The 14806-nt window shown below is 45.2% G+C and overlaps 1 protein-coding gene across 1 annotated transcript in view; it reads right to left on the reverse strand.

The window, feature by feature from the left end:
• Nucleotides 1–14806, reverse strand: part of ASG3 (SNF2 domain-containing protein / helicase domain-containing protein) — a 125253-nt gene that overhangs the window by 40093 nt on the left and 70354 nt on the right. Inside the window, exons 8-10 of the mRNA XM_087397638.1 lie at nt 11705–11794; nt 11491–11598; nt 11124–11333 (exon numbers count right to left, since the gene is read on the reverse strand). Coding sequence (XP_087253764.1) covers nt 11124–11333; nt 11491–11598; nt 11705–11794 — 408 coding nt within the window. The remainder of the gene's footprint in view (nt 1–11123; nt 11334–11490; nt 11599–11704; nt 11795–14806) is intronic.

The raw sequence follows: 14806 nt of genomic DNA on the forward strand, positions 1-14806 counted from the left end.
CTCACAGTCATGAGCAGAGACCATCGGGCCAGATATCTTTGGGTACGGATCAGGAGACCCCCCCTGAGAGACTTGTTTATTGCAGTATGCTACTTTCCCCCGAGACAGTCTCGTTATGCCTCAGATGGACCAGGACAGTCACCTTTTGAGGATTTGTCAGCCGATGTATTGGAGTACTCACGCCGCGGAGAGGTCATCCTTTTAGGAGACTTCAACGCGAGGACATCAGACAGACAGGCAGAGATTTTGGACTTTGCTGAGGATCCAGTCTTAGTTCCAGCTGCCCCAGATGAGAGTTTTCCACGCTTATCTTCAGATAGAGGGGTAGAGGTGACAGATCAGGGACATCGCCTATTGGAGCTTCTCTCATCGCACGGCATGGTCATTTATAATGGACTTCGACAGTGGCCGCATTCATCCACAGCCACATGTTTTCCCTTCGCGGGTGGTGGTACGAGCGTCATTGATTACGTCTTGGGTCCCCCGACTTTAATCCCTTTTGTACATAACCTCACAGTCGACCCTTTTATGCCTTCAGCCGATCATGCACGCTTGCACTTTATTCTTACCCAGATTCCTCATGCCCCCCCTTCTAAACATCATGAGCGTCAGCCATACTATGAGGTTCATTTTGACCACCAGTTTGATGATATTTATAGCCAGCACCTGAGTGGTCTTCTCCGTCAGCACCTTCTCGATGCCCTACCCTCCACACAGGATCGGTGGGACCTTGTACATACCTCCATCATCTCAGCAGCCCACAAGTCCTTCCCCGTCACTTGCCACACATCCAGTCCTCCACCAGTCGGTCTTGTGCCTTGTAATGGATGGTATGATGAGGAGTGTAAAGAACTCCGCAGGAAGCTTCGCCTTGAGACACAGGAGAAGTCTCCCCTCCTCATTGAGACCAAGAAGAGTTACAAGCGTTTGGTGCGACGCAAAAAGTGCCAATTTCTAGCCCGGAATGAGGAGGAGCTGAGAAGTTTACTTTTCAGCTGTGATTCCAAGGAATTCTGGAAGAAATTCCTTCGCTTGAAATCTCAAACTCCTCTTACAGACCCGCAGGTTTGGCTTGCCTATACTTCCACTTTATATGATATTCCAGACCAGCCACAGATCGACTTATCCCATGTGCCTAGACCCACCTCCTCTGCCTTATTCTCATCCAATAGTGTCCGAGCAGCAGCTCATCGTTTGAAGACTGGGAGAGCTAAGGACCATGATGGATTGCAAGCGGAGTATGTAATCCATGGGATTGATGCCTTAGCTACAGTCCTCTCCCGTCTTTTTAACGAGTCCATTTGTACAGGTCTTCCACCTAGTTGGCTAGAAAATACCATAGTACCCATACACAAGTCGGGGGATCCTTTAGAGGCGTCGAACTACAGGACCATTATGATTGGCCATGTCATGGCCAAGATTTATGCGACCATTCTAGAAGGACATATAAATGACCATGCCGAGGCGACAGGCATGAGAGCTAGAGGGCAGGCAGGATTTCGTGCAGAGCACTCGACTCTAGATCATATCTTCACACTCAGGGCTTTGATTGAGGAGGCGAAGTCACGTAAGCAACGGCTCTATTGTTGCTTCGTGGACTTCAGAAAGGCATTTGACACTGTGCCGCGTTTCAGACTCTTCCAGCGACTTCGTGACTTGGGATTCAATGGGGAGATTCAATGGGCGATCATGGCCTTGTATGAGAGAGTCACAGGTAGAGTCAGGACACGGGCGGGGCTGTCGGCGAAAGTACGCAGTACGATAGGGGTGAAGCAGGGGTGTCCTTTGTCTCCGACACTCTTTGGTCTCTATATCGATGAGTTAGAGATGTACATACAGACGATGGGTGGTACAGGTTCTTTACTGGCAGGATCCACGATACCGATTCTTCTCTATGCAGATGACGTGGTTCTTATTTCTTCCTCCCAGCAGGGTTTACAGGCACATCTCCATGCACTCCACAGCTTTTGTCAGGACAGAGGGTTGTCTGTAAACCTTGGGAAGACCAAAGTCATGGTCTTCAACACGTCATACCAGGTTTATAGGAGAGGCGAGTTCTCTTTCACATTTGATGGGCAGGAGGTGGAGCTAGTTAGGGAGTATACATATTTGGGTGCCACATTTAGAGGTCCAGTCTTCACCATGACGCATGCAGCACGAGATAGGATCAGTAGAGGGTATGCCGCCTTGGCTCTTCTCGAGAGGCAGTGTGCACAGTCACATTTTCAGCATCTCGACACGAAGTCCTTACTTTTCGATACGCTGGTGAGACCTGCAGTCATGTATGCTAGCCCCTTTTGGGCAGGAGATCTCAGGGTTGCAAATTGGAGACGAGTAGAGAGGTTACAGATCATCATGTTCTCCAGATTGATCAGAGCGAAGCCCACGGTACCGCATCAGATTACGTTCGCAGAGTTCGGAGCTACACCCCTAGCGCTAGATGCAGCATTTCAGTCAGTTACGTACTTGCATAGGATCAGGGCGCTCGGAGACTCAGCAGCAGGCAAAGCACGATTACCGTGGCTAGCACTGACATCCTCGCAGATGTTAGCGGAGAGAGGTCATACTTTTTGTTGGTACCACACACTCTCCACATGGCTCACCTCGCTGGGCTTGGATATGGATAGGCTGCCACCATTTCGATACAGCATAGATGCCCCTCGCCTCCCTCTCACTCGACATGAGCTCAGCCAGGTTATCAGGGCAGATTTGTTGCAGCTACACACGTTTCGCACTTGGGTTCATCCCACGGAGCTTCCTACGAAGATGGCCACATATCGTGACCATTTTCTCAGGATTTCAGAGGATGGCTTCATCATATCCCCAGGATATATCGGCGTTCATATGTCGCACTCACTCAGGATTGCCTTGGGCCAGCTCAGGGTATCTTCCCACAGATTAGACGTTGAGGCCGGCAGGATGCGTCGTACAGCTACCGGACATAGACCCAGGCGAGAGACTAGGATATGCCCTTGTTGCACTATGGGGGAGGTGGAGACTGAGGAGCACTTTGTTTGCAGATGCCCTTTATATTATGAGATCCGTGGCAGATTTCACTGTTTATTTGGGCACGGATTTGGACCTCTCTCTCGGATTATGGAGTATGAGGATCAGTATTGCTTAGCGTTGTTCATCAGGGAGATCACCAGATACAGAGAGAGATTCCTCAGAGAGCACCGTCGCATCCCTGCCAGAGACCTGGTTATTCATGAGGAGCAGGACGAGGCGCAGGATCATGAGCACAGAGATAGCCCATCTTGCCAGAGAGCACCGATGGTTCCACCCCGAGGATGTACATATGACATGATCCGGCAGCACCGCAGGATGATCTTACACAGAGGCCGTACCCGTCGCTTTATTTCTAGACGACGGAGGATGATGGCAGATTTTCGGAGGAGATTGCTCCATGGAGACTTGGCACCGCCAGCAGCCCATTTGACACTTGCCCAGATCTTCACACTCATAGCAGGAGGCATGGTCGATGGCCATGACTTCCATCATTTCTTTGGATCACAGACCCCTTAGGGAAGACGATGTTCCTCATATTTCATATTTTACATTTTGTATCTAGGCAATTTTGGTACTCTATTTCATTTCATTTTGTATCTAGGATTTTTGTAGCCATTTTTGGCATCTTAGCGGTATTACGATGAGGCCACCTAGTTGGCGCATCGTTGATGATGTATTTTCCTTTCGGATGATTTTGTGTCCCATAGGCCATGTATGGCCTTCCGTGGACCTTTAATAAAATTTCTTTCTTTCTTTCTTTCTCACTCTCTCTTTGTCTAACATTTGGTATCAGAGCAGCAAGACCCTGCTCCTAGCTTCCGGCCTAGCTCCTAGCCCGTTACACCCAACTCGAGCTGCACTTCGCTCACCTTGCTCACCTTGATTATCTCCATACAATCTATACGGACGATTCCATACAGCCATAGTTGATTGTTCCGTACAGTGGAATCCATCGTACGTCCAGCGCCAATCTGCTCGTCCGTACATTCTGCGTGTAGCCCGTCCGTACAAGTGATGTCGCCCGTACACTGCAGTCTCCATCCGTACGTGTGTTGTCTTTTGAACAGTGCTGCTAGGTACAGATACCTGCGTCGTACCTTTGTCGTACAATAGCCGTACCGTACCAATAGTACCAGCTCAACGCCGTACGTATCTACATTAGCTTCAGTACCGTACAAATCTACAATCCGTACAACTATTCACTGTGCGTACCTGTTTCATACATGCACGTGCCCATACAGCTATACCAGATCGTACAAATGTACATTGCGTCAGCAACCGTACAACTGTACGTTGTTGTCCGTACAATCCCAACTCATTTGGTGGATTCTATTGGTAGCACGAACTCCTCTGACGTACAGGTGCAGGTTCAGTTAGCAGGTGTTTTTCTTTGCATTGAGCCATTGTTTGGCTGTGTATTCAAGGAGTTCTGTGGGCAATTGTAACCACATTTGGAGAAATTTGGGCCTTTTTGGTAAAGTTTGGGGCTTCTTGTGAATTTGCCCCAATTTCAGCTCAATTTCTCCCCAAAATTTGGGCCTTTTGGTTTTGCACTACAATTTCTTGCATAATCGGGGCTTTCAGTCAATTTGCCATCTTTTGGATGCAATTTCCCTGAAAATTTTGGGGCTTTTGGCATTCTGATGCAATTTGGCAGTGTACAAGCATTTTGGGACTGTTGCAGGCAATTTTGGACTCATTTTGAGTGACATTGCAGACATTGGCAAGTTTTGCAGGTATTTTTGAGTGACATTGGAGAGCATTTGCAGAATAATTGAAGTGCATTCTGAGCCTTTGACAGTATTTGTCACTGTGGGCAGATTTTTCTTTGCAGATTTTACTTGTGCATTTTATATCCCAGGAAGGGATTTCACTTGGTCAGTCTGCTGTATTTTTTTTAATATTATCTGGTATAAATGGCTCAGAACAACTCCAATGAGGTGTTCGGGGTTCTCACACAGGAGGATAAGTTGGATGGCACCAACTACTCCTTGTGGAGTTTCATGGTTCGCAACATCTTGGTTGGCAGACATCTTTGGGATTATGTCAATGGAGATGAAGCAAGACCAAATACAGCGACACCTGTCACTCCTACAACTGGAGGCAGGGGTAGAGATACAAATGCAGCACAGGTGGTTGGAGCAGCCGCTCCAGGAGCTTCCACAGCAGAGCAGAAAAGATGGGACTCTAGAGATGCACAAGCTCTTTCAGTAATTTCTCTTTCTGTCAAGAGGTTCATTATACCTCATATTCAATCATGCGAGACATCTATGGCAGCTTGGGAGATACTAGAGAGTATGTTTGCAGCATGAAATGATGCCAGGGTTTCCTTTTTGAAGCGAGAACTTTCCCATACACATATGGAGGAGGGAGATTCCATGAATTCTCACCTCAGAAAGCTTCAGGACCTCAGGGAACAATTGCTGAATATTGATGAAGTCATTGAGTTGGTAGGACTTTTGTTGCAGGAGGAACAAACTCGCAGAAATATGGCAACCTGGGCTGGCGAGCATGCTATGCTCTCCAAGTTCAAGCCCAAGGGTAAAGGGCAGCAAAAGCCACATGCCAATCAGCCCACACATCAGCATAAAGCTGATTCTAGACAGCCTTCTTATAAGGCAAAGGGTGATACAAATAAGCAGAAAAAGAAGGGCATCGGTCATTATTGCAAAAAGCCAGGTCATTATATTGGAGAGTGCAAGAAGTGCATAGCCAAAGAGAAGAAAAGGGATTCAGGTATGGCTGTGTCAGATGCATCAGTTCCACATTCTCATGATGGAGGAGATGTTGCAGCCAACTTGGTTGAAGAGCACTATGCCTTTCTATCTTGCACTTCAGATTTTTCAATGGGTACTTCTGATATTACAGCAACTAAAGATGATGACCGATATGCTTTTTTGACTTGCAGTTATGATCCTTCAAAGGATGAATGCTCCTTTAGTGTTGATGAGACACTTCATACTTGGTATTTTGACAGTGGTGCTTCAAAGCAAATCACTTCCAAGACGAGTCTGTTTGTAACTCTGCATTCTTCACCCACCAAGAAGAAGGTAACTTGTGCGAATAATTCTTCTTATTCAATGTGTGAAGTGGGAGACATTATTCTCACATCCACTGATGGCACAAATTTTAGAATTTCAGATGTACTCTATGTGCCAGGGATAAAGAAGAATTTGCTTTCAGTGTCCTCACTCAATAGAGGAGGATTTCAAGTTGTTTTTTATGATGACAAGTGTGCAGTCTAAGACAAAGAAAATGACTATGCTTTGATGTTGTCTGGCACTTTGTATCGGGGTCTTTTTCAACTTGATCTATATGAAAAAAGATTCAATCTTGCATTATCAATTAGCACTCCCACTGCTGTGATGCAGAGTGCGGAGTTATGGCATGCCAGGTATGGGCACATGAACTATGGCAGGTTAATGACACTTCAGAGGCATGATATGGTTGATGCATTGCCTCCCTTGGAGTTGCCTCCTCCTCATGCATGTGACAGCTGCATTCTTGGCAAAATGCATAGACTTCCATTCAAAAAGGATGGTGCAGTGAAAGCTATACGAAAATTACAGCTTATTCACAGTGATGTCTGCGGTCCCATGAGGACACCTGCATTCTTGGCAAAATGCATAGACTTCCATTCAAAAAGGATGGTGCAGTGAAAGCTACACGAAAATTATAGCTTATTCACAGTGATGTCTGCGGTCCCATGAGGACGCCTACTTTTGGGGGTTATCTCTAATTTGTTACATTCATAGATGACTTTACCAACTACACTTGGATCTATGGTCTCAAGGCAAAATCAGAAGTGTTTGCATTTCAAACACTTTGTGGCTATGGTTGAGAATGAGACACGACTCAAGGTGCAGACACTTCGGACAGATCGAGGGGGGGAGTATATGTCTCATGAATTTGAGACATTGTTGAAAGAAAAAGGCATCATGCATCAGCTTACAGTGAGGCTTACACCTCAACAGAATGGCAAAGCTGAGCGGAAGAATCGCACCACCATGGAAATGGATAGATGCATGCTCACAAGTAAGAAGTTGCCTCACAGGTTTTGGCTGGAAGACCTCATGTGTGCCAACTATATTTTAAATCAGGCTCCTACAAAGGCTTTGAAGACAATCACTCCCTATGAAGCATGGCATGGGAGAAAGCCTTCCGTGGACCATTTCAGAGTTTTTGGTTGTGTTGCATATGCCCATGTGCCTGTGGAGTTCAGACACAAGTTGTCAGATAAGGCACTCAAATGCATTTTTGTGGGATATAGTTCACAAAGCAAAGGCTATCGTCTCTACAATCCTCCTACACACAAGATTTTTGTTAGTAGAGATGTTATATTCTCTGAAAATTCTGCACATACACATGCTGAATTTCAAATTCCAGCCTCTTCAGATGATGTGTTTGAGGGGATGCTTCCTATAGCCTTTGGTTCCCCCGCTGAAACTCAGAATTTACAGCAACCTCCGCCAGATCCACATGTACAGATTCAGCCCCTAGCTGAATTAGTACAACCCACAGTGTGGATGAAGTTGTCAGGCAAGAAATTCAAGAGATACACGCAGCCAAAACAGTCCCGCATTGGTTGCTTCAGACCAAACTCTCAGGGAGAGTAAGCTTGAGGCTCCATTGCCTGGCAGAACTCGTACTGCAATAAGGCACATGGGGGGGGCTCTTTCAGTTGAATCAGCTTATGCAGGTACTCTTCATGATGAGGAGCCTGAGACATTTGAAGAAGCAAAGGATAATGTGCATTGGATGAATGCCATGCACGATGAATTGCAGTCCATTCATAAAAATCAGACTTGGAATGTCGTGGATTTGCCACCAGGTAAGAATGCCATAGGTACACGCGATACAAAGCAAGGCTGGTTGCAAAAGGATATGCTCAGAAAAAGGGCATAGATTATGAGGAAACCTTTGCTCCTACATCCAGAATGACCACCGTCAGGTCAATTATAGCAATCGCTGCAAATTTTGAATGGAATGTTTATCAGTTGGACATTGAAACGCCTTTCCTTAATGGAGACTTGTTGGAAGAGGTTTATGTCAAACAACCTTCGGGCTTTGAAATTTCAGGAAATGCACATCAAGTATGCAAGCTGAATAAAGCCTTGTATGGGCTGAAACAAAGCCCCACGTGCATGGTATGCCAAAATTGATGCCTTTCTAACTAGCAACGGACTGCACAACAGTCCAACTGAGAGCACCCTCTACATCAAGAAGGATGGGGGGGATATTTTGGTCATCATTTTTTATGTAGATGGCATGCTGCTCACCGGATCAAATGAGGAAGTAATTGCAGATTTCGAAGTCCAATTAAAAGCTACATTTGATATGTCAGACTTGGGCTTGTTACATTTCTTTTTCGGGATCTAGTTTATTCAAGAGAAACGTGGTATTGTTATGTCTCAATCCAAGTATGTTCAAAAGCTCTTGGACAGATTCAACGTGCATAATTGCAAGCCTATGTCCACTCCCATGAAGCCGGGGCTGAAGCTTACAATGCATGATGCGGGTGAATCAATTGATGTCACACTCTATAGCCAGGCTATTGGATGCCTCATTTATCTATGCAATACACAACCTGATATTCAATTTTCAGTTTCTCAGGTGAGCAGGTATATGCACAACCCAAAGATTATGCATTGGCAGGCTGTAAAACGCATCTTCCGTTACTTGCAAGGTACAAAGTCTTTTGGCTTGATGTTTCCCAAGGGGGGGTGACTTGCAGATGCATGCTTACAGTGACTCAGATTGGGCTGAAGACTATGATACTAGGCAGTCCACAAGTGGGAATTGTTTCTTTCTAGGACATGCTTGCATTTCTTGGTTGAGCAAGAAACAATCTACATTGGCTACCTCCTCATGTGAAGCTGAGTATAGGGCAGCTTTCACAACGACAGTTGAATGTGTTTGGCTGCGTCGTTTGTTTGCTGATCTTCATCTTTCATTGGAGGGTCCTCCGATTCTCACTGATAGTCAGAGTGCTATAGCAGTGGCAAAGAATCCTATGTTTCATGCTCGCACGAAGCACATTGAGGTTCACTATCACTATGTCAGAGAGAAGTTGCATGCACGAGAGATCAGTATGATCTATGTGTCAACACATGACAATGTTGCAGACATCTTCACCAAAGCACTTCCACATGAAAAGTTTGAAGCATTTCGCAGTGCCCTGAACTTATCTCCTTTTGGTGATTGATCATTTCCTTGTACATGACATTGGCACTGCAGGGGGGTGTTAGAATTATTATTATATTCTAGCAGTGACCAATGTAATGTGATAAGTAGGTTAGGGGCACTTTTCCCTCATTAGAGGTTTTTTCCCCTAACCATAGTTAGCACTAACTATGGTTAGTGAAGAATAAGGTTTTGTCACTTAGACAAAACCTTTCCCTCTTGTTGTATTCAGTCACTTCATCTATTGCAATCTGACGTTCAGCTCTCTTGCTCTCTCACTCTCTCTTTGTCCAACACATGTTCACTAAGGTAGATCTTACATCTTTCATGTCTGTCTTTATGGAAATCTTCTGGCAATCTAAACATGGCAGCAAAAGTCTCAGGCTACTTTCGAAGCATCACATTTGTTCTCCCAAGATGCATGGTGGATTGAACATCACGGATATTCATGTGCATATTCTTGCCCACAGGGGAAAAATGTTGCTGCAATTTCTGCAAGGTGATCAGCCTTAGGCTCTTATGATTACGACTCTGGTCACTCATATCAGTATTTCTGTGTTTGGTCATTGGCAACTCGATCAATGGGATTTCTTTTTTGCTGCATTGATGGCACTTTGCCTAACTGCCCTTTTGTTTCCCGCTTGCTTCTTGACTGGAAGCATGTTCTTTCTCATCTAGAATGGAATGGACCGCAATCTTTGCTTGGGAATTCTTTGAGAGCTGAAAGCATTCACTGATCAAAAGTCTTTCAGCCTCCCTTGGCTTTACAGGAACCTCGACGTTCCTACTTTGTCTCGTTTAAAGGCATCACCTCGGTTGCTGATGTTATAGATGATGCTGGAATTGTGCTCCCCTTTTCTCTAGCAACCACTACATATGGATTGGGCTCTCATTATCGTTCTTTGTGGCGACAAATTACTTCTATGCTTTCGCCTTTTGTTCTGATTCCTCCTTTGGAACTCCAGGACCCTGGCTAGAAGATTGGACTTTGACTTCTCTAGGATCCTCTTCTCGTTCTTTGAGGCCATCTCAGATTACTGTACCTGCATTGTATAAAATCCTTTTGCCTCAACCTTGGGTTTCAGAGAGAGGTGATTCTGTTTGGCAAATGCATCGCCCAGCCAAGTGGTGGACCAAAGATTACAGCAACTTTGGGCCTATAAAGTACCGCTTCGGCAACACGTTTTCTTTTGGTGAGTTCTTTTGAGAGTGTTTCCATCAGGACAGCTATTAGCTCATCGACACATTGCTCCTGCACTTTGCCACAGATGTTCTACTTCTTTGGAGACTGTGCCTCACTTGTTTTGGCATTGTCCGTGCTCTCGTGAGTTTTTTTACCTACTTCGACAGCACCAAAGAGCGAGATTCCCATCTGTTCCGTTTGGGAAGTTCTTCTGGCTATTTGGCTTTCATCCATCCAGACCGGAGTTTCATCTTTTCTTTGTTTGGGTTCGCTACTGGGCACTATGGACTTTATGGACATATAGGAATTGTAAAGTCTTTGGTGATCCTACTTTCTCTCTATTTGGCTTTTTTAGGCGTTCTCTGCAGCAATCTTTCTTTGATTGCTTGCAGACCCGTTGCATAGATCATGAGGTCTTTTTGGCATATACTGAAAATTTCAGTTGATGTAACTGTAGCACCTTGTTTTGAGATTGCTACTCATATAATATAATCAATCAAAGACTTCACCCCAAAAAAAAAGTGTGTGTGCGCGCGCGCACGCGCCACTGCATAGATCATGAGGTCTTCTTGGCAGATACTGAAATTTTCAGTTGATGTAATTGTAGCACCTTATTTTGAGGTTGCTACTCATATAATATAATCAATCAAAGATTTCACCCAAAAAACGTGTGTGTGCGCGTGCGTGCGTGCGCGCGCGTGTGTGTGTGTAACAGAGTCTGGAAAAAAAAAAGAACTTTAGTCCTCACCGTATCTGCAGAAGTCAGATTCAATCCAACACCGCCCGCTCTAGTGGTTAGCAAAAACACAAAAGAACTTGTGGACTCTCCGAGACATCTCCCTATACTATTACTTTGTGCAGTTCCTGTATTGAAGTTGCGAACAGCAGCAAAACGCTCTTCAGCTCGAACAGATCCATCAAGACGCTCATACAAATATCCACGGAACTCGAGATAATCCTGACAAGAAATGTTTCACGTTTCAGCCCTGGCAATATTACTGCCAAAAAGCAGCTAGATTGTCTATTGGCTAAAACCTTGATTCACAATCTTACTGGGAGACACAGGCCAGAAACACCAGAAGGTTACAAAGGCACAGAAGGAACCGGTCAAAAACCTGAAGAATATCTAATGTGCGAGCCATCTGAGCAAAGATCAGAACTCTGTGATTTTGAATATATAAGTTCTCAAGCAACGCGTCCAACACCATGAGCTTTCCACTTGCCTGCCATACACACACCATAAATTGATATTATAAGATGTGAATTCTGGAGATGTTTGAAAAGTTACTCACAGTGCTGACCTAACTTCATACATTCTTTGAAAATCACCTCAATCAGATGTTCTCCTTCTTCAAACGGTTCAGGCTCAACACCATCAAACAGGTAAGGGTGAGTGCAAGCTTTCCTTAATTGCACAACCTGCAGGCAAAGCCCCACCAGCTGCTGAAATCTCAAGTAACAGGAAACATAAAGAAACTATCAAGTAAGACTCCAATCGTGATATGACTAATTGAACTATATTTCATGCCTGCACTTCCAAAAACTTTACCAGCTTGCCCTGCAAGCACTGAAATCCGAGTTATAAGCGTACCTGACTCCAAGATGCACTAAATGATTCTGTTGAATTCCAACATTTCATTTACTAATATGAAGGATGCATTCGCATTGATGAAAACACCATACAACATGGATTTCAGAAAGGCACTGGAGCATCATCCATTTCAGGTCATATGCATTAGGTTACAGAAGATTGTTATCGTTCACAAAACATAACTCCATAACAAAAGATATGTGATTGTCAAACAGAAGCTAGAGTTGATAGCTTCAAAGCACCAAGAAGCCCATCCCCTGCATTGGCCTCCCCATCCATGTCAGCTGTGTCAAGCCAGATGATGAAATGTGTACTCTCTCCTCTCCTTTGGAGGATGAGGAAGATCCAGCCACAAACAAAAAAGCTCCTGCTGTCAAATATCCCCAGGGAGGCAAGCCAAAGGGGGTGTTGAGATATATTCTAGAAGTGGTAGAAGAAGTATGGAGTGAACCCATCTTCACTAGCCAGTTTTGGGTCAGAAGAGCCCGCAGGGCCTTAAGCAAGGGGACTAAAACTCAAGAGCAGCTCCCTTACGCAAGGATCTTCATATCAAAAAGCCGCATTCCTTAAAATATATTCAGTGGGAAGAAGCCTTAACATACTCATCAAAAGAGAGAGTGTAGGGACAAAATCCTTTCTTCAATGATACCTTGGCATCCATTTGAAGGGCATCATGTGTACCCAAAAATATGTAACCCTAGAATGCAGGTTCAAAAGAAGGGTTTTTTAAAATAAAAAAATCCTAATACATACAGAATTTTAATTCAAAAAAAGTTCCAAAAAATCCTAAAACATACAAAATTCTAATTCAAAATAAAAGGTTAACATTTGATAAGGAGAAAGGAGTCCTATCACTTCTCTTCACAAAATACATATCCACTTGCTTGTTAATTCATTTATTGCATATCTTTTATAAAAGATTTCTCATAGAAGAATTGAAGTTTAAGGCTCAAACTCCCTACCCCATCCTACTTACTGAGATGGGTATGATACCTCTGTAAGCGAGGCTTTATGCCAATTCATGGCTTACCCCAAAAAAGTTGAGAAGATAGATGCCAACGGGATACCTCACAAAGCGTTGGAAGCTATACAAAACACTGGATGGCACCGTCATGGGATGAAATAGATGGAATTACGGGGTATAATAGCTGTTGATGTACCAGAGGATGCATGAGATATCAGGAAGTTAGTGACACAAAAGATGCTACAAAAATGGACATCAATGACTGACATCAGCAGCCAGCAATGAGACAGACATTGTCAGTGCTTTTTGGCAACAGCAGCATGTACCTGAATAAGAGGATTGTTTAGGATCCTTTGGCAGCAGCCTATAGTACATCCGAATAAAAGGATTGCCTTGGAGCAACCGGAGGATTAGTAATACTCGTAGCATCTTGGAGCCAAGAGCACAGAACATTGGTTGGAAAGCCAAAGGAGTAGAGGGCTAATCCCCATGTGCAAGGAAAAAACAGAGGGAGGCTAAAAGAAGGAAAGAGCATTGAGGATGGAGGCGGCTCTGCAGGATGCTCTCTCTCTCTCTCTCTCTCTCTCTCTCTCTCTCTCTCTCTCTCTCAGAGCAAGGAAAAAACAGAGGGAGGCTAAAAGAAGGAAAGAGCATTGAGGATGGAGGCGGCTCTGCAGGATGCTCTCTCTCTCTCTCTCTCTCTCTCTCTCTCTCAGAGCAAGAGGAGCTGCTGCACATCTTGTACAGCAGCAACTTTAAGGATTTTTGGCGGAAATTCCTTGAGCGTAGGTCCCCATCACCCCTCACCGACACGAGAGTCTGGCACATGTATGCACACCATCTTTATGATGTCCCACACCAGCCCACTCCAGATCTCATACACACACCTCGCCCCACCACTTGCACATTGTTCACCAGAGGGGGAGTCAAGGACGCGACATTGAAACTGCACAATGGCCGAGCGAAGGATCACGAGGGGCTATGCACTGAGTTTATCGCATATGGGATCGACACGTTAGCCCCGATCCTAGCAAAGCTATTCAATGACGCTGTTTGCCTTGGCTTCCCCCGCACTTGGACACTCAACACCATCACAAGGCAGGGGATCCCATGGACCCGAGTAACTACAAGACTATCATGATTGGACATGTGATGTCCAAGATCTATGCAGCTATATTGGATGCATCGGTCAGCCTGTTCGCAGAGATGAGAGGGCTTAGAGCAGAGGGTCACGCCGGTTTCAGGCGAGACCATGGGACTATGGATCACATACTCACACTCAGGAGTGTCATTGAGGAGGCCAGATCACGGAAGGAGAGGGTATATTGTTGCTTTGTGGATTTCCGCAAAGCCTTTGACACAGTACCTCGAGCTTGTCTCATCACACACCTACAGACACTGGGATTTGATCAGGAGATCATCTGGGCAGTCATGGCACTTTATGAGAGTGTCTCAGGCCGAGTTCAGACAGGCACAGGTTGGACAAATGAGATCCTGAATACCATAGGGGTCAAACAGGGTTGTCCCTTATCACCGACCCTGTTTGGCCTCTACATCGATGAGCTTGAGACATTCATGGGTGCGTTCGGAGGGACCGGTTGCTCACTTGCCGGGATCATCATCAGGATTCTTCTTTATGCAGATGACGTGGCACTCTTGTCATCCATACCCGAGGGACTCCAACAACACCTGGATGCACTGCAGGCTTTTTGTTTATCCCATGATTTGGAGGTCAACCTTGGCAAGACCAAGGTCATGATCTTTAACACCTCTCGAGCAAACATGCAATGGAAGCAGGTTACTTTTACTTTGGGTGGGTCACCAGTTGAGATCGTATCCTCATACACTTACTTAGGGGTCATCTTCTCCGGCCCGA

The sequence above is a fragment of the Dipteris shenzhenensis genome, chromosome 26 (genome assembly GCF_047967505.1).
Source record: "Dipteris shenzhenensis isolate YYH24624 ecotype China chromosome 26, Dip_SZ_1.0, whole genome shotgun sequence".
Taxonomy (NCBI): Eukaryota; Viridiplantae; Streptophyta; class Polypodiopsida; order Gleicheniales; family Dipteridaceae; genus Dipteris; species Dipteris shenzhenensis.